Source organism: Nannobrachium achirus (genome assembly GCF_963921795.1).
Source record: "Nannobrachium achirus genome assembly, chromosome: 7".
Classification (NCBI taxonomy): domain Eukaryota; kingdom Metazoa; phylum Chordata; class Actinopteri; order Myctophiformes; family Myctophidae; genus Nannobrachium; species Nannobrachium achirus.
The window spans coordinates 48,452,459-48,477,891 of NC_137816.1; the positions used below are offsets into that span (position 1 = coordinate 48,452,459).

At 43.4% G+C, this 25,433-nt stretch overlaps 3 protein-coding genes across 3 annotated transcripts in view; all 3 read right to left on the reverse strand.

Annotated features, from left to right (window-relative positions):
* Nucleotides 1-3,974: 3,974 nt before the first annotated feature.
* The window catches only part of pdpr (pyruvate dehydrogenase phosphatase regulatory subunit), a 35,707-nt gene continuing 14,248 nt past the window's right edge, over nt 3,975-25,433 (reverse strand). Inside the window, exons 9-18 of the mRNA XM_080729434.1 lie at nt 14,541-14,733; nt 14,012-14,136; nt 13,593-13,748; nt 11,299-11,432; nt 9,463-9,611; nt 8,915-9,027; nt 7,252-7,346; nt 7,065-7,154; nt 5,822-6,004; nt 3,975-5,165 (exon numbers count right to left, since the gene is read on the reverse strand). Of these exons, the coding sequence (XP_080585560.1) occupies nt 4,758-5,165; nt 5,822-6,004; nt 7,065-7,154; nt 7,252-7,346; nt 8,915-9,027; nt 9,463-9,611; nt 11,299-11,432; nt 13,593-13,748; nt 14,012-14,136; nt 14,541-14,733 (1,646 nt within the window). The 3' untranslated portion in view covers nt 3,975-4,757. The remainder of the gene's footprint in view (nt 5,166-5,821; nt 6,005-7,064; nt 7,155-7,251; nt 7,347-8,914; nt 9,028-9,462; nt 9,612-11,298; nt 11,433-13,592; nt 13,749-14,011; nt 14,137-14,540; nt 14,734-25,433) is intronic.
* LOC308288037 (phospholipid phosphatase 1-like) lies at nt 20,090-20,899 on the reverse strand (the record flags this gene model as incomplete). The annotated part of the gene is made up of 1 exon (XM_080729381.1): nt 20,090-20,899. One exon carries the CDS (start codon nt 20,897-20,899, stop codon nt 20,090-20,092), a length of 810 nt encoding a protein of 269 aa, XP_080585507.1.
* LOC308288038 (phospholipid phosphatase 1-like) lies at nt 23,393-24,229 on the reverse strand (the record flags this gene model as incomplete). Its single annotated transcript, XM_080729382.1, has 1 exon — nt 23,393-24,229. One exon carries the CDS (start codon nt 24,227-24,229, stop codon nt 23,393-23,395), a length of 837 nt encoding a protein of 278 aa, XP_080585508.1.

A 25,433-nucleotide genomic window follows, 5' to 3' on the forward strand; every position in this document is an offset into this window, starting at 1 on the left:
ACCAGTGGTCTTTGGTTGTTTTTAAGAATTTTAACTGTTCTTGACCTATTGTGTTACATCACAGCTGTATTCAAAGCTGTATTCTCACAGCTGTAGTGTGTGGATTCATAAACATATTCACAGGCTGACAATGGTCAATAATTCTACTTTGAAGCCATTCAACTGCCTGTTCTTCTCTGTCACACAATTTATGTAATTTGATTGACATTTAATATTTAGCCAGAAGCAGATATATGTGATCACGTTAATACCACAGTACCATGCTTGTATCTTGTTTATAACTTGACTAGACTTTTTCATGTTTTTGTAACCTTCTTTTACCTTTAATTCATGTTCCAATTTAAATGTAACTGCAATTTGTAGGAAACTTGCACAATCTTGTGATTTGACAATAAAGTTGAAGTTTGCAATTTATTGTTCTTTGGGGTTTGATGCACAGAAATGTAGCAGTAAATAAAAAGTCACTGCACCATCAACTGTTAAGAGTAACATTTAGTAGAAAGTCAAACAAAACAGTTTAGTCATTTGTAATGTAAGCAACATTACACATCCCTGTTTTGATTCATGAGTTGTAAAAGTGATTCTGGTTATAAAATGTAATTTATTTAACTTGACAGAATGGAGTTGGTTGCATGAGCAAGTCTGCTCCCTCTCTGAAGTTTATAACAGCAGGAATCGGTCTGTAAGTGAACATTTAAGAATGAGGTCAGGTTCATGCTAATTTTACCCTCTTAACATTGACCTGCACATGTCAATCATTTTCTTATCATCTTCTTGAAGTGATGCTTGCAAAAACAAGATGCAAATTATGCCAAAGAAGGCTGCAGCAACTTGGGTTACAAAGTTAGCAAATCCCAAATATCAAGACATAAATGTTTTTTTCCTTGGAACTAAAACTAGAACTGCCCACTCATACGCACATATTTCTCAATAATTAAAGAGTTGGAAAAATAATTTAATGGGCTAATCTGGAAAAAAAGGAATTTAAATATATTCTATAACTGTATCACAATTCATGACCCTCACCCCACAGACACACCTTTTTCAGTATGCTCACAGGATTACTATTTTGTCAGGAGCATGAATGTGTTAAGAAATCAACTGCCAACTAAGAATAAAGCACTTTAAGCAGAATAAGCACTTTTCGACATGCACAAGACTCCACTTCATGTTTAATACTTTAATTTATTGTGTTCATACTGAAAGTAGCTGGGCTAACATGGCCAAAGCAATCTATGATTATTCCACATTCCAATAAGACATACTCGTTTTGAAAACAGGATTTATTGTCCACATTGTACTCTTACAGACATTTCAATCCAAGCAGTAGGAGTTTGACTCGTGCAGTTTTTCGAAGGCCAATGATGATGAAAACAATAGTTTTGGTATCATGCTGCCGTCATATCATGACAATATTTATAATTAACTTAAAACTTTAACATTTACAGGTATATTCCAAAAATATTACAAGGATATTTTCCATCAAATCATAGTCTGGTTATTGTGGAGAAAAATATGCAACGGAAGATCTTTATTGAATCCCCCCAAAAATATATTCTGTCTGGTTGGCAGCTCATCGAGACAATCTGACATCTACCTAGGCCTAGAATTATTTAATGCTTTAACTATTGAAAAATAGCAGCGTCTGCAAGCTTGTGCATCTGCTATTTTTGAAAAATGTTGATTTTTTTGCAATTATTTGAATATATCTTTTTAAAAGCAAACATTTGTCAAATATTTGCTTCTGGGGGGGGGGGGGTCCCTGGAACAACATATTTTGAGATGGAGGTCCGCGGCCAAATACATGTCATTTTGGAGGTCCTTGACATGAAAAGGTTTGAGAACCACTCATTTAGAAGAAGGATTTAGAAGACGTTTATGGAATCGGGTCAAAAATATTCAAAGACTTGCACAAATGTTTTTTTTTCTTCTTCAAAAATAGCAGATATACAAGCTCGCAGCGCGGCACCGAGTGCACCGCGCCTTTTAATAGTTAAAGCATAAAATAATGGTTAAAGTTCAAATGTACTGTTCTAACCTTACTGACTAGTAATTAAACGATCAAAACCCTATCCAACCTGTGGCGTTACTGAGACCGGCCAGCTCATCTGGAATCTTTGGATGTCAGATGATACAAGGTAAAATAAAGAAAACATGTGGTTCTAATCTTGACAGGTGATGCTGCATATTTTGCGATACAAAAATGCTTCCCTTTAAAAATCATCTGTTGATGAATATCTCCCACTTCTTTATATCTCGACTCTGGGGCAGAATACAGCATCAATGGCAGCGACAACACCACAGTCATACTGCCATAGACCATATTCACACAGCGGCCATCTTTCAGTCAAGTTAATGAAATGCCAACCTGTTGCCACACCGGTTTTTTCAGTGCAAAATGCAAACTGGCCGCCCGGTGAACATGGTCTATACTCCTCCATGACCAAGGTGAACATGGTCTATACTCCTCCATGACCACCAAGGTGAACATGGTCTATACTCCTCCATGACCAAGGTGAACATGGTCTATACTCCTCCATGACCAAGGTGAACATGGTCTATACTCCTCCATGACCACCAAGGTGAACATGGTCTATACTCCTCCATGACCAAGGTGAACATGGTCTATACTCCTCCATGACCAAGGTGAACATGGTCTATACTCCTCCATGACCACGGTGAACATGGTCTATACTCCTCCATGACCACGGTGAACATGGTCTATACTCCTCCATGACCAAGACAGATACAGCACATGAAACTCAAATGCTCCATGGCCCATGCATGTACACAGACAGACACACACTTTGTGTGCACAACATACCCCACGATCTGGAGTCAACAACAAGTGCAAAAGCTCCCTCAAACTGAACCATCACAAAACATAAATAATGAGGATTATTTACTTAAATACAACAACCTTCATATATTTGACAGTGACACATTGATTGGAAGCTGGAGAAACAATCCCCTCGAGGACAAAAACAAGCATATTGTAAGTTGTAATGATGCATTGTGTGGAGTGGTCAGTGCAGATTTCGTCAGACCAAATAGAAGGTTGGAGACATTGACTTGGGACCAGAGAATCACAGGCTTGAATCTCCTCGGGGGATTACTGTGAAGATGCCCGTGGGCAAGGCACTTAAATCTTCAAATCCTTCAGTCGAGCTGACTGTTCTAGGCAGCTCCCAGTAGCCAACACAATGTTGGTTGTTCTAGGCAGCTCCCAGTAGCCAACACAATGTTGGTTGTTCTAGGCAGCTCCCAGTAGCCAACACAATGTTGGTTGTTCTAGGCAGCTCCCAGTAGCCAACACAATGTTGGTTGTTCTAGGCAGCTCCCAGTAGCCAACACAATGTTGGTTGTTCTAGGCAGCTCCCAGTAGCCAACACAATGTTGGTTGTTCTAGGCAGCTCCCAGTAGCCAACACAATGTTGGTTGTTCTAGGCAGCTCCCAGTAGCCAACACAATGTTGGTTGTTCTAGGCAGCTCCCAGTAGCCAACACAATGTTGGTTGTTCTAGGCAGCTCCCAGTAGCCAACACAATGTTGGTTGTTCTAGGCAGCTCCCAGTAGCCAACACAATGTTGGTTGTTCTAGGCAGCTCCCAGTAGCCAACACAATGTTGGTTGTTCTAGGCAGCTCCCAGTAGCCAACACAATGTTGGTTGTTCTAGGCAGCTCCCAGTAGCCAACACAATGTTGGTTGTTCTAGGCAGCTCCCAGTAGCCAACACAATGTTGGTTGTTCTAGGCAGCTCCCAGTAGCCAACACAATGTTGGTTGTTCTAGGCAGCTCCCAGTAGCCAACACAATGTTGGTTGTTCTAGGCAGCTCCCAGTAGCCAACACAATGTTGGTTGTTCTAGGCAGCTCCCAGTAGCCAACACAATGTTGGTTGTTCTAGGCAGCTCCCAGTAGACAACACAATGTTGGTTGTTCTAGGCAGCTCCCAGTAGCCAACACAATGTTGGTTGTTCTAGGCAGCTCCCAGTAGCCAACACAATGTTGGTTGTTCTAGGCAGCTCCCAGTAGCCAACACAATGTTGGTTGTTCTAGGCAGCTCCCAGTAGCCAACACAATCTTGGTTGTTCTAGACAGCTCCCGGGAGCCATCAGGAATACCCACTGCTAGGTAAAGTTTAAAAAAGGGTGTCAACATAGATTTATTTTTTACAGTAACAGACACAGCAGGAGAATTTACATATTGCACTTTGAATAAAAACGAAAAAAAGGGAAGCAGGCTGTGGCAGTTAGGATGTTTTGGGACATGAAATGATTGTGCGTCCCGTTGCATTTGCTTGGAGACCTTGTATCGGGATGACATGTTTGCGCGCGAGCAATGAAGGATTCAAAAGTAAAACCGAGAATTAAGTGCAATGGAGCGGATTGCTTACCTATCTTTTGCACGTCGCTTCAAGTAGATCGACCCTTTTCCCCTGCCTCCCCGTTCCTCTGAGTTTGTGTTGAGCAATAACTTTGCATCGTGTGACTTTTGGAATGGTTAACACATCAGAAACGTGGTGTCTGAGATTCACGTTACGAGGATGCTGATCAATATCATTGTTTTCACAGAGGCAAGAAAGCGCCTCTGTGAGCGTGGTGTAAATGTATTTCCATTTAATTAATTTTCTTCTCTCTAGTTTGGATGATTTCCGAACAGAGAGGCGGGGGGGGGGTGAAGAGTCGATCTACTTGAAATGACGTGCAAAAAAGATAGGCAAGCGAGTGGATTATCTGCAGCAGAACGCCCTCATCATCATCACTTCCCCTGGAAGTTGCTGAGCTCCAGGTCATCCTTGCGGCGTTTCTGCTGGGCGAACATGGAGCTGAAGGGGTACAGCTTGGCCTTGGCCGGGTACCGCTGGCCCGCTATGTCCACCTCGTACTCGCCGCTGTTGATGAAGCCCGGCGTGATGGGCGTGGGGATGCCGTCGGGACCCGGCGGCAGCGATATGAAGCCCAGGCACACGTGGCGCTCCAGGGTGTAGCTGTAGGCGCTGCTGGTGGTGTGGCCGGCCAGCTGTCCGTTGCGGTAGATGGGCTCGCCCCACCAGGGCCACAGGTCCAGCTCTGTGTCGTGGTCCTCCAGCACCATCATGGCGAAGCGGCGGAACACACCGTTCTGGCGCTGCTGCAGCAGGGCCTCCCGACCCACGAAGTCTGTGTCCTGATGATGACGGAGAGGACAGCATGGAGAGGTTGGAGGACAGGATGGCAGTGGGGGAACAAAAAGTACTCACATTTCTTTACTAAGGGCAGGAAGCCCTTTTTGTGTTTTCACCCTTCAGGACGGGAACACGTTTTTGTGTTGCTATGTACATAATCAATACAACATAATTGTTTTGTAATTCTTTTTTTTTTTTTTTACTTAGGTCAGGATTTAGAAGGCATTTTTAGAATCGGCCTCAGGTCTAACCTGGTTAAGTAAAAGTCCGGATTTTTTTTAGTTGAGTAAAAAAGTACAAAAAATGTACATAAAGTACCAAAATTAGAAAGTACTCATCATGCAGAATTTGTATCTATCTAAAGTGTATCTAAGTTTTCAGATTATTTATATATATATATATCGTCGTTGTCGGGTGGAAACCTCGTATCTCCAAGTTTCAAATGTGTACGTTCTTTCGCAAAGTAGCGCCCTGCTTCATCATACAAGGCCATCGCACAAAAGTAACAAAACAGCCGATCTGCTGTTTTCACTAGTTTAAATCATTTTTAAAATGATGAATGCAAAACGAATGGTTTTGGACATACAAGGTTTTCACTCGACAGCGACGATATATTCATCTTAGAACTAACGGGATGCCAGAGCAGGTTTCGACAAACCTTGTCAAACTTGACCCTGAACTCTCGGCCACACTCCAGCGGGGTGGTGAAGGCGTCCAGGTCTTGACCCCAGAAGGCGAAGAACCTCTCGATGCGGAGGCTCCGCAGGGCGTAGTAGCCAGAGTTACGGATGCCGTACTTCTGTCCCACAGACATCACCTCGTTGTACACGTGCAGGGCGTACTGATGGAACGTGGAAAGACAGAGATACAGTGATAAATGTGTACAAGATTTGGGACCGGAAGTAGAACCGAATATGCATTTTAGGGGGCTGGACAACATGTTTTTCTGTGGACACTTTCTGCTGCGTTTACTTCCTTGTTACACTACATTGTTGCAAGCTCAGCAAAGCTGGCATGGATTAACATGGGGTCTTTTGTAATCGCGGAAACGCCCACGTTAAAAGGTAAGAAAATTGCGTCATACAACACGAAAACTTCGGGGCAGTCAATGAGTTAAGACAGATGGAGGCAGAGAGAAAAATATGAACATACTATGGGGACATTAAAAAATACTGTAGACTTCTTCTGTTTGTTTTTATGGGTGGGTGGGTTGGTGGGAAGGTGGGAGCAGGGGGAAAAACTGGAGGGGATGTTTTAGAAATAAAAAGCACAAGAAAGCACTGACCAACATGAAATTGCTGGGAAACCTACAGGTAAATGTATTTCTGCGATGTACTATATATATTTATGTGAAGTATAACTGCAAAATTGTGAAATAAAATCTAAAAATGTATATAAAAAGATTACAGTATGAGTGTCGTGTACAGCAAGGGTCTTCAACAGGGGGTCCGGGACCCTTAGGGGGTCCTCAGAGTTACTACAGGGGGTCCTCCAAATCTTTGTGTGATAGAATCCTTTTTCTCCTTTTATATTAACCACTTGAATCTTAGCGTCCATATTCTGAGAACTTTAGTCAAAAATAGCAGATCTACAAGCTCACAACGCCTCACGCTGCGAGGCATTGTGAGCTTGTAGATCGGCTATTTTCGGCAAAGACGTTTGGTGTAGAGGGAAAAAAGAGCAGACCAAGTACAGAGTGAAATGTCAAGTTCTGTATTGACGATTCAAGTGGTTAAATACTTATACAAATGAACACAAATCCAAAATACACTGATGCTCGTGCTGTCAAACAATGAAACTTAAGGTTGTGGGGGTCCCTGCTTCATTTCTCTCTCAACTAAGGGGTCCTTGGCCTGAAAACGTTGAAGACCCCTGATGTACAGTGTATGTGAGTGACCCACCTCGATGGGAATGTAGAGCATGAATCCAGGTTCTCCTGTATGAGTCATACTCATCACTCTGATGCCATTAGCATAGCCCACACTCATCTCCTGTTGAGAAGAAACACACAGGCTCAGCAACACTGGATAACAAAACTATTATTATTAGTAGTCGTAGTACTTAATAATATCATCCCATAGTTCTTACCTTACAGAACATGGAGGGGAAGTGGTCGGGGGTCATGGAGACGTAGGACAGCTCAGCCAGGACGTCCATGGCACGGGGACCAATCAGATTTAGAGCTAACAGAGTGGAAAGGGCACTGTTAGTTTGTGTTGTGCAAGTAAGTAGTAATGCTGGTTTATGCTCTACCGTAGCCTGATGTCAGACTCAGCTCACGCTTTAGTCTGAAACTGTGCCCTATTCTGAGCGATTTACGGGGGAGGGACTTTTTTGCGAGCGTGCACGCGCGCGACCGCACACGAGTGATCGCGACGCACGGTTGCGGCATGTGTGTGTGTGATTGTGTGTGTGTCTCTGACTGTGCCAGTGACTGCTTCCACACAGAACTGCGACCAGAAACATGTAATCAACATTAACAGCTCGGTGAAATCAGCGCACACGTGTGTGTGTGCCTGCCTCAGCCTGCCTGTGTGTGTGAACTTCGTTTGAATCGTTTCAACTGCTGCACGGATTGGATATTCGTTAAACCCACCCCCACCCCCCGCGCTCATTGGATCAGCTGCAGTTTTTGGCTGCTAAACTGCCGATTCATGTACTCAGCTCCAGACCAGAGATGGTCTATGGTCTGGAACCAGGCAAGCTCTACCGCATAATAGTGAATCGTAGCGACATTCGGGCAAGCGCCGTCCTCCCTGTGTTCTCATTGGCTGAATGCAAGACACTTGGACACTTACTTTTCCAGCATTTGCGACAGAGGCGCACCATCTCAAGAGACCTTGATCCACGTGAGACACCGCCGAGTGAGCTAGAGCGAGCGAGTAGCCATGTCGAGCGTTGCAAAGGTCATTTGAGCCGACTCAGTGCCGTTAGAACATACGTGGGCAACTGGCGGCCCGGGGGCCCTCACCTTCACTTAATGCGGCCCGCTGGTTGATACCGGAAATTGAATACTGATATATTATTGATTTCAGCTGTTACAATTCTAAACATGACCTGTTTTAATTCCGCCAGTCTACGGTATATTAGTAGCTTAATGACTAGTATAGTAGTATTAAAATGTCTTTTTTTTATGACCAATGTAGGTATTTGTATTTATGTTCATAGAGTCAACAATCAACATGAATATATAACTAAATGTGTTTGAAATTAAATTAAAATGTTACATTTCAGGATTCCAATTAAAAAAAGAACAAAAAATTATTCAGGATTCCAATTCAAAAGAAGCAAAAATAGCCGATCTACAAGCTCAAAACGCATCGCGCTGCGATGCGTTTTGAGCTTGTAGATCTGCTATTTTTGCTTCTTTTGTATGAGATACTAGAATGACAAAGTAGGACGTAGCAATATGCAATGTGGCCCTCTGGAGTGAAGGTGGAAATATAGTGGCCCTCTGGAGTGAAGGTGGAAATATAGTGGCCCTCTGGAGTGAAGGTGGAAATATAGTGGCCCTCGCCATCATCAAAGTTGCCCACCCCTGCGTTAGAAGTTGTAAACCAGGGGGCCAGAATAGTAAATAATGATTGGGGGTGAACTGTCACTCAAAGTGCCTCTGGCCAATCACAGCGTGTCTTTTCCGGGACTTGCCTGAACGTCGCTATCGTCCACTATCACGCTGCTCTACTTGTCTACTATTAACAGGAGTAATGTTGGTTTTGTGTGCTTGGTATAAACAATGTTTTGTGCTAACCGGTGTACTTCCAGCTAACATCCTCTAGGTGGAGCTGTGGGTCGTTGGGCATGTGTCGTTTGATCCAGGACCAACAGTGGACCTGCTGGTCTGTTGGAGAGATGATGAAGAAGCTGCAGAAGAAGAAATAAACAAAGACAAGATGATGGTACGGAAAAAACACAAAAGACTCTCTGCGGCATTGGTTCTCAAATTGGTGTCCGCGTGAACCCCAGGGGTCCTTGGGGGAGTTCCCGGGGGTCCCCACTAAATGAATGTTATGGGTATGTAACTCATGGAGTTAGATAGTGTACAAATGTGTACAAATGGGCATTTGCACACTTACATTGATCTTACAATATAAATTGGAGTCTCAAATACCATTAAATGGGGGTCCGTAGCCTAATGCATGTCAAACTGGGGGTCCTTGAAATTAAAATGGTTGGGAATCACTGATAGAGACTTTTCAAATGGGGGTCTGTGGTCTAATAAGTGTCAATTTGGGGGTTCTTGACTGCTCTACGGCCCCTGTAAAGAAGAACCATTAGTTTTGTGGGGGGGTTTTGAACCTGTTCTTGCTGACGCGGACTACGCTGCAGTCGTTCTCGTAGCCTCCCCTCTCGTTGAGCATGCCTGTGTGGACGATGTGTCCCACAGGGACATCCAGGTCGTTGGAGCAGAGGTTCTGCAACAGCTCCAGCGCCTGGTCTCCTGTGGACTGGAGACAAATAAAAGCCACAGAGAATGAGGACCACAATGCAGCGCCGTCGGATTACACCAGGGGTCGTCAACATGTCTGTACAGCGAGGAGACCTTTCCGTGCGGGTTGAGACCAAGGTTGACTTCCCCTTGCTGCTCTTGTGTCAAGCGCATCTCTGCAGACAGCACAGTAGCAGTGGGCGATGCGTAAAAATAAAATGTCCCTACACTAAAAACGCTAGTTTTTTCCGATACAATAAATAAAATGAAAACAAAGCCTATCCTTTAATACCATTATTGTTTTTCTTCTTTTTCTGCATAGTACTGTGCTTTTTTGTCTGTCATGCTATGTTATAAGTTTAAAAAAAGACCCAAATTGCTTGACAAAGGCTTTTTTGTAGTAGCGGGCGACACGTAAATAAAAATAAATAAATAAACACTTCGTCCAATCGTCCTATATGCAAAGTAAGAGATTTGTACACTCAAAGTTACAGACCTGTTATGGTCAATCAGGGCTGTATTTTTGTGTTTCTAATAATATTATTGTCCTCATGTCTTCGGCAAAAAATTAATTTGGACCACCTGGACCCCTGGACTTTCAAACAAAAGACAAATCTCCATCCTAACAGCTGCTGCTAAATTCTTTTACATTCACTTCCCCATAAGTTGCAAAACATAACAAAAGATCTCCACCAGGCCGGGTTGCCTGCCCAGGGCTGTGCCAGACGTGGGGTGCGGCCGTCACGAGGATGCTGCGGGGTGAATAGTTTGCACAACAGATAACGCAACATTTTGCGTTTTTGCTGCCCTCCATGGGTAGAGGCGAAAGCACCCTTGGAGGTGCGCACGGCACACTACAGAGGCCCCTCAACATGTGACTGCAAAGGAGCACCGAAGTCTGACGTCATTGACACATCCTACCTGGGTTCTGGTTTTCCCCATTCTGAATTCCCATAGTCTTTGTTTCATATCGCGTCATATAAGAAATGATCTCTGTGGTTTGACTCAATATGGATATGAAGAATCAACTGACGGGAAGAAAACGCTAATCTAATGTTACCGCCACCAAATTAGTTGCATTTTTGCCAGAAACAGACTGGATCAAATATGAGTGAGTATCGTTAACGATACAGAGGCAGCCACCTCCCCTTGTTAATTTTTGGACCACGATTCTTATATGGGACGATTTTAAGATGTTCCGGGAACCAGGGGATGAACGAGTGACGCCAGGATTTGGGTGTGATTAGGGCTGTCACGATATGACATTTTACATGACGAGTAATTGTCACTCAAATAATCACGATTAACGATTTAATTGTCTTTTTGTTGTTTACAAAACATTTCTGTTTGGCTTGGTAGGCTGTTGCACATGGCAGATATACACACTTAACCCAAATATACAAAAAAATGACCAACATATTTGACAACTTTATACTTAAAAAAGAACATTGATATGTAAAAAATAATTGTGATTATGCCAAATAATTGCGATTATGTCAAATTAATAATTGCGATTAGACGATTATGTAATAATTGTGACAGGCCTAGGTGGGATTGGATGTTGTGTTTATTATACTGTATATGCCGTTCTATGCAAGAAATCAAACCCTGTCATGCACTGAAAATGGCAGATCTACAAAGTGTACAACATGTGGTGGTACCGACCGACAGATAAAGTACAATTGGAAGACCAAGTGTTCACTCACAGTCACTTCAAACTTGGTGAAGGAGGACATGTCGATGACACACACAGCCTCCTTGCAGCACTTCACCTCTGCCCCCACAATGTCAAACCAGTCCGGCTTGTAGAAGGTCTTACTCTGGTCCAAGGAGAGCAGATCTAAAAATCACGCACATACAGTACACACGCACGCACGCACGCACGCACGCACGCACGCACGCACACACACACACACACACACACACACACACACACACACACACACACACACACACACACACACACACACACACACACACACACACACACACACACACACACACACACACACACACACACACACACACACACACACACACACACACAAAACAATGAAGTCTGTGCTTTCGGGACTGCCAGTCTTAAAAGTTGCTTTCTGCCATTGTCATGCATTCCATCAGGAGAAAGGGAATATGTTAGGGACATTTTTTACCAGGATACTGACAGTACAGTATCTTGGACCCTAAACAGTCCTGTGGAGGGTATGCTATCTACATTCCTAGTTGAGATACATTTGGTGTTTTCAGCACCCTCATTATTACAATAGAGATTTGTTTTTACATTTATTTATATAATTTGAATTTTATATGTTTGTCTTTATTTTTTTCTTTATGTTTCTGTTTGTCTATCAGTCATTGTTTCAGTCACACAACACCACCAGCCGCTTTCTTTTTCTCCCAAATGAAGTCAGTATAGAGTAGACCATATTCAAATGGCGGCCATGTTGGCATTTTGCATTTAAAAAAATGCAGGGTGGCAATGGGATGGAATTTCATTAACTTAATAGCTAAATGGCCACCGTATGAATATGGTCTATGGGTCAGATTCTGCAGTTACCTCCCACTCCAGAGGCATACAGTAGCAGCCTTGAAAACATTTAAAAAATAAGAAAATAACCAGCACACAAGGAATATCCTTTTCACATGGTTTATTGACCTCTTCTGGACAGTACAAAAGACGCGTTTCGACCTGATGGGTCTTCCGCAGCGTTGACAACGCTGTGTGCTGGCTATTTTTTCATTTTTTCATGACATTATTGAGCCGTGCACCTTGAAAATGTGTTTTTAACTGCAGTGTTGCAGGCTTCGTTGCAGTCATCTCTCTCTAGTCATACAGTAGTAGCCTAGTAGCTAGCAGTTAATTCGGAAGGTTTTCTCTAGCTCAAGAACTCAGCAGTCCGATGCGTCCCAGACTCCCAGCAACATGAATAGATCAACAGGAATAGAGCATCGAATTCTGAAGTAATTTACACATCCTACTGTACCTGGGTCGTGTTTTTTTTTATATCATATCAAATAGGAACTGTGTTCCAAAGATAAAGTGATCCCACAGGTTTGACTCATGTGGATATGAAGAATCAACTAATGGCGAGAAAGCGCGAATGTTACTGCCGCTGAATTAGTTAGTTTTTTGCCAGAAACAGACTGTATCAAATATGAGTGACTGGCTATCGTAAACGACACCTCCCTGACAATATCGCAGAGACACAATGCTTACAGTATATGAGACGATTTTAAGATGACCCAATGTTATTCCCCATAGAGAAAAACCTCTGCGACCCAGTGACGTCAGGACTTCGGTACTCTATTTGGGTTAAAATAGAGATGTGAATGAGAGGAGGCGTGGGGGCTTCTGTACCGGAACGACTACAACTGGACAAGCATGGGCTTGGATAGCGCTACTGCGCGAGCTCTTTGACAAAGATATTTCTGTTGCACTTAATATGCTGAGATGATGATGTACAGGCAAGCGCAAAGTTATTTGACCCAGTATACTGATATGAATTGATACGCCATTCTGCACACAAGCTTCAACTTAAATTACTCACCTCCGATGCGTCCATGGTATGTATCTTTATGAACAACAACATCTGCATTGAAATCATCGTAGAAAAGCTATACAAACAATTGAAATCATATTTAATGTAAAAAACTAATTCCACATACAGTGGCTGGTGCATACATTTCTTGAAAATTCTGATCATTTTATGATGCAAGATCACTTCTACATACAACATTAGTGACTGAGGCCCAATGAGCTATATTTTCGTTCATGGGTTACCCCTAAACAATTTTTGCCTTTTTTACAAATTTGAAAAACATTTTAAAATATGTCATATAGCTGATCTACATCGACATGTGAGCTTGTAGATCAGCTATTTGAACTTTAATAATGTTTTTAAAATAATAAAAAAAAGGCAAAGAAGGTTAGGGATAAGTGGTAAGGCATGGACGAAGATTTGGACGAACATCTATAACCCTCCTCTTGTAATGTGTGTACCTTTTCCAGCAGGGACAAAGTACTTGGCCCTCTCGAAGCCATGTTTCTCCATCCAGCGAGCTCCTTGTGTGTCCAGCCGGTCGTACAGGGGACTGGTCCTCAACTGACGACCCGTCTGGAAGTCCCACCGAGGAACCTTCAGCTCATACAGCAGGGCTGTGTGAAGGCACAGGAAGAGAGGTAGAGACAGTCAAAGACACAGACTGGACCACTTTGTAAACATGGTGTATACACCATGTATATACAAAAAAGGATATCCAATCTATATTTGTCTTCATAGAGAGAGATAGACAGAGAACTAATATCGGAAGTCATACTCATAATAAAACTGTACTTTCTCTTTATTTGTGTACATTTATATAATGTTTTAACATCCTGCATTGCGGTCTTGCTAAATGACAGCAGACGAGTGCACTCACGCATGACCTCCATGACGCGGTGTCTGAGGAAGGTGCGGCTGCTCTGCAGGTTCCCGAAGCGCTTGATGTCCAGGGGCCACACGTTGGCAGTGGGGTAACCATAGGTCATCCACTCTGCCAGGTACCTGCACAACATGACAGGTTCTGAGTTAAACTAACACTAATGATTTACTGCCTAAGACAGGGGTGTCCAGGGGTGTTCAATCCTAAATTGTAAAGGCCCACTGTCAAACAAGAATATTTTCCCAGAGTATAATTTGTCCTTGTTCCCTGTTGTCTCATTCTGAAGGGGTCAAAGAAAGACTATTTGTTGTATTTTTTAGCTTGTATGTCATAAAATTAAAACACAAAGTCAGAAGGATGCTTACAATTTTGTTTTGTATAAAGTATTTTTATGACAATACTCTCATATAATGAAAACTCTGGATTCTGACTGGAAATATGCTTAGTCATAATAACAAGAAAGACCAGGAAAAAAACTAAAACTAAGTGAAAGCCAGAGAGAACAAAGAGAGGCATTCATTCTCACTTTCCAGCTCCCCCAGCGAAGGCCAGGCCAGAGGAGTTCATCCCAGCCAGGACATAGTAGCCATGGATGCCTGGCGTCTCTCCCATCAGACAGCGCATGTCTGGGGTGAACGACTCGGGACAGTTGACCAGCTGGTGGATCTCTGCCGTCTCCAGACTGGGCATCCTCCTCAGCAACGCACTCAGCATGGGCTCTGCAGGACACGGACGGACACACACACACACACACACACACACACACACACACATTTGAAATGTTTATTTATGTCCACATAAGCAGAAGTACACAAATGTACAAAGGACATAAACAGTATCAGTGCAGTCAGATAATTAGGAAAACAGCCAGTTACAAAGTGCATGTAGGGCATATCATTGTTACGTACAATACTGTTGGCATAGATGTCAAACACAACAGGCAACAATCAAGGGTAAAGATAACGCCTCCTCCAAATTTTTAACACTTTGGTTAAGAAAGCTTCCTCTAAGCTGTAATCAAAGGTACAGCTGACCTCGAGAATAAACACTTCCTTATGAGTTTCATTCACAACAATGACATCAGGGGTGTTAGCTGAAATGACAGAATCGTCGTTACACAGGCTAAACATGCTCGGCTTAACAGTAGAATGCTTATATAGCATGATGCAGGACCTGAAGATGGAAGAGACATCTTTTGATATCAAATCCACTATTCTGTCATGCCTACTTATGTAGAGTCCCCTGTATACATGGCACCCATTTAAGATGTGGGACATGGTTTCAGCTATTTGTTCATGACCATGATGTTTACAGTAGGGAGCATGATTGCCTGGAAACCAGATGGAGAGGTTACGTTTTTAAATTATTATAGCAGTGATTCTCTACCTTTTCAGGCCGCAACCCCCAAAATAATAATATTTTAACTGGGGACCCCCGAGGCCCCCACGCTGAGCACTAACAGTTGAGGCATTACATTTTGTATAATAAGGTTCTATTGCGAAAATAGCTGATCTACATGCTCACAATGGGCTTAATATTGATGACATCAGAGATCTCCATATATGGGCATAAAAGGGACATCGACTTGAATGGGGAAAATTCAAATGTAAGACGGAATTCATTTGCAAGTGTGACTCGCATTACGGCAACCACACTTGACAATTTCTCAGAATTGCATCTTCTTTTTTTCTCTTTTTTTAAGCCCACAGTATGGTTCAAACCTTGTTTTTTAGGTCACAGTTTCAGTCCAGTTTTCACTCCATAGCTATTAGCTATAGTTGGTAGAATTTCAGGGGATTTCGCATTACTTTCTCCATGGGGCCATGCAGCCAATGGCAAGAGTGACCTGATATACTGTACTGTATAATGACTTTTGTCATTTCTTATTTTCTTTCTTACTAAAATCAGGAGATTTCCACAAGGCAACTAAACTGCTCCACAAGGCCATGTGTGGCCTGCTTGTACGTAAGGCGCAAGTTGGCACCTCGACAGAGTGCAGTTCCAGTTTAACCTGGCGTTACAGAGGTGCAGTAGGGGGACCATGGTTTGCACCGCTTGCCTGCTTGAATGAGGTATGTGTATAGAGACAGGTGCTCATTCATCCACTGCTACAGCACACCTTCAATGGCAGAGGCGCACCTGATTTTCTTTTTTATATTTTACTATCTTTTTATGTATACTAAACCACACGTGACAGTGGATAAATGACCATTAAAACTGCAATTGCATGTCATGATGCGCAGAGGATATATCGGCATGCCCATATATGGGACCGATCCGACTATTATCGCTGAGGATGTGACGAATTGTGAACCATGGACGAAGTTGGTCGGAACAGTGGATCTCTAAAACTCCATATATGGAGTACTGCCCAATATATGGCGCATATGTCATAGACTAGCCAGAACTCCAAATATGGGCATATCAGGTATACAGAAAGATACAGAAAGCTGCATATATGGGCATAAATTGGTAACAGCAGGTTCAACGGGTATTGCATGCATTGTTCCCAAGTAGGCTCATGTCCAATCTTGTATCAGAGGGAGCGTCCAAACCTTGGAATTAAAATCTGAAAGTCAATATCGGATATGCGGAGCCAGTCCTAGCTTTAACACTGGTCCAACATATTCAAGGTTCAAGGTTCAAGGTTCAAGGTTCAAGGTTGTACTTTATTGTTACGTCTTTTGTACAGGTACATAAGAGTAAAATTTGTTTTTGTTTGGCATCCTTCAGTCAATGCAGTCGTATATCAAAAAAAAAAAAAACAATATAATAACAGCAAACCACATCTAAAAATAATAATAATAATAATCTAAAAAGGAGTGCAAAAGGCAAAAAGAGCAACAGTAAAAGAAAAGAGCATCCTCAGATGTGCATGTGCAAAAAGTTTGGCATATTCTATACGCCAACAGCATATTTTTCCAGTAGTTGCTACTGTACTGTACTTAACTTTTGTAAACATCTTCACAGAGTGTTCTATGTGCAACAGATTAATATATTCAACTTCACAGTATGCATTTATGTACAGTAGGTGCAATTCAACTTCACAAGGAGGGAACGTAAGGGGTATGTACAGTAGGTGCAATTCAACTTCACAAGGAGGGAACGTAAGGGGTTGGGGCGCTAGCGATTCCTTTTTCCCTGGATCTTTCTCGTTTTTGACAGTTCGTTCATGTGCCTGACTGTTCGTGGAAAGAAGCTCTTTTGCAGTCTGTTGCTGGTAGCTTTGAGACTGCGTAGACGTTTTCCATGAGGCAGCATCTTGAACAGACTGTGGTTGGGATGGTGAGAATCTTTCATGATTCCACAGGCTTTGTTGACACAGCGCTCATCGTACAAGGCTTGGATTGGGGGGAGATCGCATCCACTGATGCGTTCGGCTGTCCGCACAACCCTCTGCAGGGCCTTGCGATTAAGGTCAGTGCAGCTGCCATACCAGGCAGTGAAGCAGCCAGTCAAGATGCTCTCCGTGGTGCCCCTGTAGAAAGCCCGTAGGACTTTGGGACCCATCCCAGCTTTCTTCAGTTTCCTGAGGAAGTAGAGGCGCTGTTGGGCTTTCTTGACCACCTTTTCTGTCTGCACTGCCCAGGTCAGATCCTCAGTGATGTGTACCCCCAGGAATTTGAACTCTTTGACTCTCTCCACTGCAGCACCCCCGATCTGGAGGGGTGAGTGGACTTTAGGAGGCCTCCTGTAGTCAAAGATAATCTCTTTTGTTTTGTCCACATTGAGAGATAGGTTGTTCTCTTGACACCATGCTTCCAGATTCTCCACTTCTCTCCTGTAGGCTGTTTCATCATCATTGGTGATCAGGCCTATGACTGTGGTGTCGTCCGCGAACTTGATCACTTGGTTGGAGCTGAACAGGGCCACGCAGTCGTGGGTGTACAGGGAGTAGAGGAGGGGGCTCAAAACGCATCCCTGGGGGGCACCTGTGCTGAGAGTCAGAGGGGCCGAGGTAATTTTTCCCATCTTCACCACTTGACGTCTTTGTGTCAGAAAGTTTAGGATCCAGCCGCAAAGGCTTGAATTTAGACCCAGACTCTTCAACTTGGTGTCTAATTTGAGGGGAATTATGGTATTGAATGCTGAGCTGTAGTCAATAAACAGCATTCTCACATAAGATTTTTTCTCCTCAAGGTGTGAGAGGGTCGTGTGTAGAGATGTGGCAATGGCATCGTCTGTGGATCTGTTTTGACGATAGGCAAATTGCAGTGGGTCTAGTGTGGGTGGCAATTTGTCATAGATCATCTTCCTGACATCTTGTATCAGAGGGAGCGTCCAAACCTTGGAATTAAAATCTGAAAGTCAATATCGGATGTGCGGCGCCAGTCCTAGCTTTAACACTGGTCCAACATATTCAAGGTTCAAGGTTCAAGGTTCAAGGTTGTACTTTATTGTTACGTCTTTTGTAAGGTACATAAGAGTAAAATTTGTTTTTGTTTGGCATCCTTCAGTCAATGCAGTCGTATATCAAAAAAAAAACAATATAATAACAGCAAACCACATCTAAAAATAATAATAATAATAATCTAAAAAGGAGTGCAAAAGGCAAAAAGAGCAACAGTAAAAGAAAAGAGCATCCTCAGATGTGCATGTGCAAAAAGTTTGGCATATTCTATACGCCAACAGCATATTTTTCCAGTAGTTGCTACCGTACTGTACTTAACTTTTGTAAACATCTTCACAGAGTGTTCTATGTGCAACAGATTAATATATTCAACTTCACAGTATGCATTTATGTACAGTAGGTGCAATTCAACTTCACAAGGAGGGAACGTAAGGGGTATGTACAGTAGGTGCAATTCAACTTCACAAGGAGGGAACGTAAGGGGTTGGGGCGCTAGCGATTCCTTTTTCCCTGGATCTTTCTCGTTTTTGACAGTTCGTTCATGTGCCTGACTGTTCGTGGAAAGAAGCTCTTTTGCAGTCTGTTGCTGGTAGCTTTGAGACTGCGTAGACGTTTTCCATGAGGCAGCATCTTGAACAGACTGTGGTTGGGATGGTGAGAATCTTTCATGATTCCACAGGCTTTGTTGACACAGCGCTCATCGTACAAGGCTTGGATTGGGGGGAGATCGCATCCACTGATGCGTTCGGCTGTCCGCACAACCCTCTGCAGGGCCTTGCGATTGAGGTCAGTGCAGCTGCCATACCAGGCAGTGAAGCAGCCAGTCAAGATGCTCTCCGTGGTGCCCCTGTAGAAAGCCCGTAGGACTTTGGGACCCATCCCAGCTTTCTTCAGTTTCCTGAGGAAGTAGAGGCGCTGTTGGGCTTTCTTGACCACCTTTTCTGTCTGCACTGCCCAGGTCAGATCCTCAGTGATGTGTACCCCCAGGAATTTGAACTCTTTGACTCTCTCCACTGCAGCACCCCCGATCTGGAGGGGTGAGTGGACTTTAGGAGGCCTCCTGTAGTCAAAGATAATCTCTTTTGTTTTGTCCACATTGAGAGATAGGTTGTTCTCTTGACACCATGCTTCCAGATTCTCCACTTCTCTCCTGTAGGCTGTTTCATCATCATTGGTGATCAGGCCTATGACTGTGGTGTCGTCCGCGAACTTGATCACTTGGTTGGAGCTGAACAGGGCCACGCAGTCGTGGGTGTACAGGGAGTAGAGGAGGGGGCTCAAAACGCATCCCTGGGGGGCACCTGTGCTGAGAGTCAGAGGGGCCGAGGTAATTTTTCCCATCTTCACCACTTGACGTCTTTGTGTCAGAAAGTTTAGGATCCAGCCGCAAAGGCTTGAATTTAGACCCAGACTCTTCAACTTGGTGTCTAATTTGAGGGGAATTATGGTATTGAATGCTGAGCTGTAGTCAATAAACAGCATTCTCACATAAGATTTTTTCTCCTCAAGGTGTGAGAGGGTCGTGTGTAGAGATGTGGCAATGGCATCGTCTGTGGATCTGTTTTGACGATAGGCAAATTGCAGTGGGTCTAGTGTGGGTGGCAATTTGTCATAGATCATCTTCCTGACATGTTTCTCAAAGCATTTGCTCACTATTGGCGTGAGTGCAACCGGCCTCCAGTCATTCAGCCCAGTCACCTTGCCTTTCTTGGGAATATTTGCAGTCAGACCATATCATTAAGGGTTATATTTGGGGTGCCGACCTCCTTCTGTGGTTCCACACGTTTTTTGAAGAAGTCCGATACGAAAAAGACCACCAGAATGGCCATAAGAGCACCCTGTAGCAGTCCGATCACCACATCGGTCAAGTGATGCTTATAGTCGGACACCCTGGACAGTCCTGTGGTCACTGACGCAGCAATCAGGAAAAACTGAATAGTAGGTCGAAGGAGCCTGGCCCATTCAGACTGTAGTCTTGCTTGAAGGTACAGAGCCAAGAATAGCAAGGAGTACATGGAGAAAGAGGAGTGTCCCGAGTAAAAGGACAACCTGCCCTCATGGACCATTCTGGCGTTTCCAGTACAAGTGTAGTCTTCAATGTACCTCCCTGCTGTGCAGTCGATAAGGTCCCAGTCCGGTTTGCATACATCCAGGAAATGCGGTCTGAGACCGCCAATGGAATACTTGGCCATGTCGGTCAGAGACTGGCTCATAGCAGCACCAAAGATGAACGTACCAACAGCTTTGTAAACACAGGCGACATAGCAGGACTTGGATTTGATGGGTTTCAGGTAAACTGAAAGGCACTCCCCAAAGATCATACAGCCAATAGGCAGGGCTAAGCCCACCAAGGTAAGCACTGTGGTGGTGATTGTGCTGTCGTGGAAAGGGTAATTGATGCTGTCATCATCGCAGAAAAAGCCCCTCTGGTAGGGTTGGATGGTACCCAGGCTAAACACTAGCAGAGGCAGACCTCCTAGAATTAGACATGCCAGGTCCAGCAGAATAAAGGCGATCCCCTTCACCTCGAACATGTTTGCCGTTGTCTTCTCTCTTTTCTCCTCTTCTCGTTTCCCTTACGGTATCGTCTTTATGCTCCGATAATGATGAAGGAATGACTACAGTAGAAAGGTGTAAGTGTATTTATAGGCTATACGTGATGTCACGCCATACATGATGGCTATAATATGTGATGTCAACGTATATCATGTCATATGCCCATATATGGACTGGACATTCCCAATGCCAGCGCAAATCGGCAAATATGCCCATATATGGACTGGGTAAGTGGGCATATTGTGTCTCTCATATTTCCAGGGCCTTCCGCCTTAACACTGGACTCAAGAAAGACGCCTTAAAAAGACGAAAAGACGCCTTAAGGGCGAGAAGCGACCGTCAGGTTGCGCTGAAACTACAGAGCTTCTAAATACACACACACATACACAGGGCGCACCCCTGTGTATGTGTTAAACAGCACGTTAAACAGCAATTCCCCGACGACGTGAGCCCCCTAAACAGCGTGTTATAGAACAGCAACAGGAGAGACACCGCTGACTGAGCAGCGTTGGGTGAAACAGCGCGTTGAACACCAATCGGAGCTGTCTGTGAAAGCCACAGCCAATCAGCGATGCGCCATTTAGACCTGAACGCAAATCTGTGTCAATAGATTTGAACCACTTTAACCATTATTTTATGCTGAAACGTATTAAAAGAAATAGCAGATCTGCAAGCTCACAGCTTGTAGATCTGCTATTTTGGAAAAATTGGTGAACATTTGTGCAAGTCTTTGAATTAAGGCTGGGACTTTAACTGATTAATTGAGATTAATTAATTACAGAAAATTAACGCGATTAAAAAAATTACGCATTTTAATCGCACTTAGTTTTTGCACCACAGAACCTTCAGTTTCGGGAATACCGATCATAGCGATGCACCAACTAAGAAGAGACAACAAACCCAAAGCGAGAAGTAGCCGATCAGAGCGATTTGCTTGGCCCAGTGGATGCGAAATTTAGATAAAAAAAACCCTCACTCGTTGATTCACTCGTACAACAAAATGTGTTTTACATGAAAAAAAAATCTTCTCAGGTCAAATATCGATGTGCGATTAAAATGCGATTAATTGTGATTAATTAATCACAGAACCTGTAATTAATTAGATTAACATTTTTAATCGCATCCCAGCCCTACTTTGAATGTCTTTGACCTGATTCTACAAATGTCTTCTAAATCCTTCTTCTAAATCAGTGGTTCTAACTTTTTCATGTCAAAGACCCCCAAAATGACATGTGTGCCCCGGACCCCCATCTCAAAATATGTTGTTCCAGGGACCACCCAGAAGAAAATATTTGATTTACAAATGTTCGCAGCTTGTATATCTGCTATTTTTCAATAGTTAAAGCATAGAATAATTCTAGGCCTAAATGGGTTAAGTCATAGCAGTGAAATTAACTTAACTCTTGGTCTGTAATTTTATGCATGTGGAGTTGCTTACTCTAGTAAAGGAAAAGGACAAAGAAGGTGGTTCAACCCTTTAGTGGGCACAGGTAATACAGTCTTCTTCAGATTAGGGATGGGACGATATGAACATTTCATGTCACGATCATTGTGACGAAAGAAATTGCGATTTACTAATTATTGCGATAATCAAAACATCCATTATCCTGGGGCGGAACATTTGCCAAAAAATAGCCGATCTACAGTACAAGCTCCCATTTGTAGATATCCAGGCAAAGAGATTTGGTAGAAAGTGAAAAAAAGACGTTATTTCCAGGTCCGTTTTACCAATTACAGAGGGTTTAAATGGCACCGCGTATGCAGCCCAGCAAATAAAAGGTGAATTGATCCCAGTGCATTGACGGAGGGCCAGCGTGCGCCCCTTTCCACTTTATTATTCTTACGCTTTATTTTTTTTCTTTTGAGCGGTGCAAACCGCTCCTACGTGTCACTTTCTGTGTGTGAGCACAGATCTCCATGTATGGACAGGTGCAACGTTGTTTAACAGACATTAATCCTCTAGCTCAGGCGTCTTCAATGTTTTCAGGCCAAGGACCCCTTAACTGAGAGAGAGATGAAGCAGGGACCCCCACTACATAGTGTATAAATGCGTTATGCAGATTTTCATCGACTTGTTTGACAGCACTGTCATCAGTCTATGTTGGATTTTAATGTGTTGTCAGACATTTAGCCACTTCAATCGTCGATACGTAGTAAACTTCACCTTTCACTCTGTACTTGGTCTGCTCTTTTTTACCTCTACACCAAATCTCTTTGCTGAATATAGCCGATCTACAAGCTTGTAGATCCGCTATTTTTGGCTAAAGTTCTCCTCAGAATAGGGATGCAAGGGTTCAAAGTTTTTAATTGAAAATAATTATCCTTATCACACAAGGATTTGGTGGCCCCCCTGAAGTAACTCTGAGGACCCCCTGTTGGGTCCTGGACCCCCTGTTGAAGACCCCTGATGGAGAGTTTAAAGAAAGAATATGAAGCACATTTACATCACATTCTCTGTGTCCATTCAGAGGCTAGTTTACTTTTGCGGGGGTCTCCTGAAGGGTTGTATCGGGGGTGTCGACCTCCTTCTTTGGTTCCACACGTTTTTTGAAAAAGTCTGATACAAGAAAGACCACCAGAATGGCCATAAGAGCACCCTGTAGCAGTCCGATCGCCACATCGCTCGAGTGATGCTTATAATCGGACACCCTGGACAGTCCTGTGTACACCGACGCAGCAATCAGGAAAAACTGAACAGTAGGTCGAAGGAGCTTAGCCCATTCAGACAGTAGTCTTGCTTGAAGGTACAGAGCCAAGAATAGCAAGGAGTACATGGAGAAAGAGGAATGTCCCGAGTAAAAGGACAACCTGCCCTCATGGACCATTCTGGCGTTTCCAGTACAAGTGAAGTCTTCAATGTACCTCCCTGCTGTGCAGTTGATAAGGTTCCAGTCCGGTTTGCATACATCCAGGAAATGCGGTCTGAGACGGCCAATAGAATACTTGGTTATGTCGGTCAGAGACTGGCTCATTGCAGCACCAAAGAGGAAAGTACCAACAGCTTTGTAAACACAGGCGACATAGCAGTTGCTGAAAGAAGACTTCTTGGCTTTGATGCGTTTCAGGTAAACCGAAAGGCACTCCCCGAAGATCATAGAGACAATAGGCAGGATGAAGCACACTGTGTAAAGCACTGTGGAGGTGATTGTGCTGTCGTGGAAAGGATGCTTGATGCTGTCATCATCGCAGAAGAAGCCCCTCTGGTAGGGGTGGATCGTACCCAGCTGAAACACGGCCAGAGGCAGACCCCCTGCCATTAGGCATAGCAGGTCCAGCAGAATAAAGGGGATCCCTTTCGCCTCAAACATTTTTTTATTCTCTTGTTCTCTCCTTTATATTGGTTCTGCTCTCCTATGATATCCAAGACGCTCCTTCCTTTAGGACGCTGCCAGCCATCATATGTGTCAAAGACCAATATAACAAGAATCTGGTATATATACTGGCGATACCATATATGGACTGGCCATGCCCAACATCAGCACAAATCGACAAATATGCCTATATATGGACTGAACATGCCAACACCTGTGCATATTGGCAAATATGCCTATATATGGAGTCAACATGCCATATGTAAGCAGCACATACTGTAGTCTATGTTATGGATGGGTGGGATGAAGAGGGAGCCTATTTAACCCACACAATAACCCAGCCAGCCAATGCTGGGTATCGAAACCTGAACACGTGATCAATAACCCCAGCGAAGCCGGGGAAGCTGTTAAAGTGGTGTGAACTGTCTATCATGGCTCCTGGTAACTTGGACCCTACTCACCAGTTCTGCTACAGTACATGGCTTTAATACACACTCCATTACATTTAATATTCAAGGTAAAATACATTTGGAGCGGTGCTAAGCGCTCCTACTTTTCACTGTGTGTGTATGAGCACAGATCTCCATCACTCCCCATCTCTCTCAATAAAGGCATAACCCACCCCCCCAACCAAAAAAATATATATGTCACTTTTGTTCCCCACCTTACCTTTGAACATTTTTGTCACTACTGAATGGAACTAAAGTTTTTGTCCTAATATATATATATTCTTTTTAAGTAAGTAAATATTCAATGAGGAGAAACAATCATTTAAGGGGTGGTGTCCACAGAAAGCTTGGATATCATGTCCAGAGTATGTATTTTGCATCCGTAACATTTGAACCGATCAACCGATCGGAGAACGCTGAAACACAATGCTTGGCATTGGGAAGAGCAGCGCTCCAGCGGGTCTTCACCATAGAAACCTATGGCAGAAAGGCACTGGCAGCTAGTGCTGTCACGATAACAAATTCAAGTTAACGATTAATTGTCACGCAAATAATTGCGATTAACGATCGCCATCATCATCATAACCTTTATTTAAACTCAGAGTACAATCAAGGGCAGGCCCTTATTTTCAATGCAGCAGAGATTTAATTGTGTTTTTGGTGTTTAACATTCCTGTTTGGTTTTTAGGCTTCATAATCACAAATTGCACTGGGCAGATATGACCAATAACTTAAATATATAAAGAAATTAT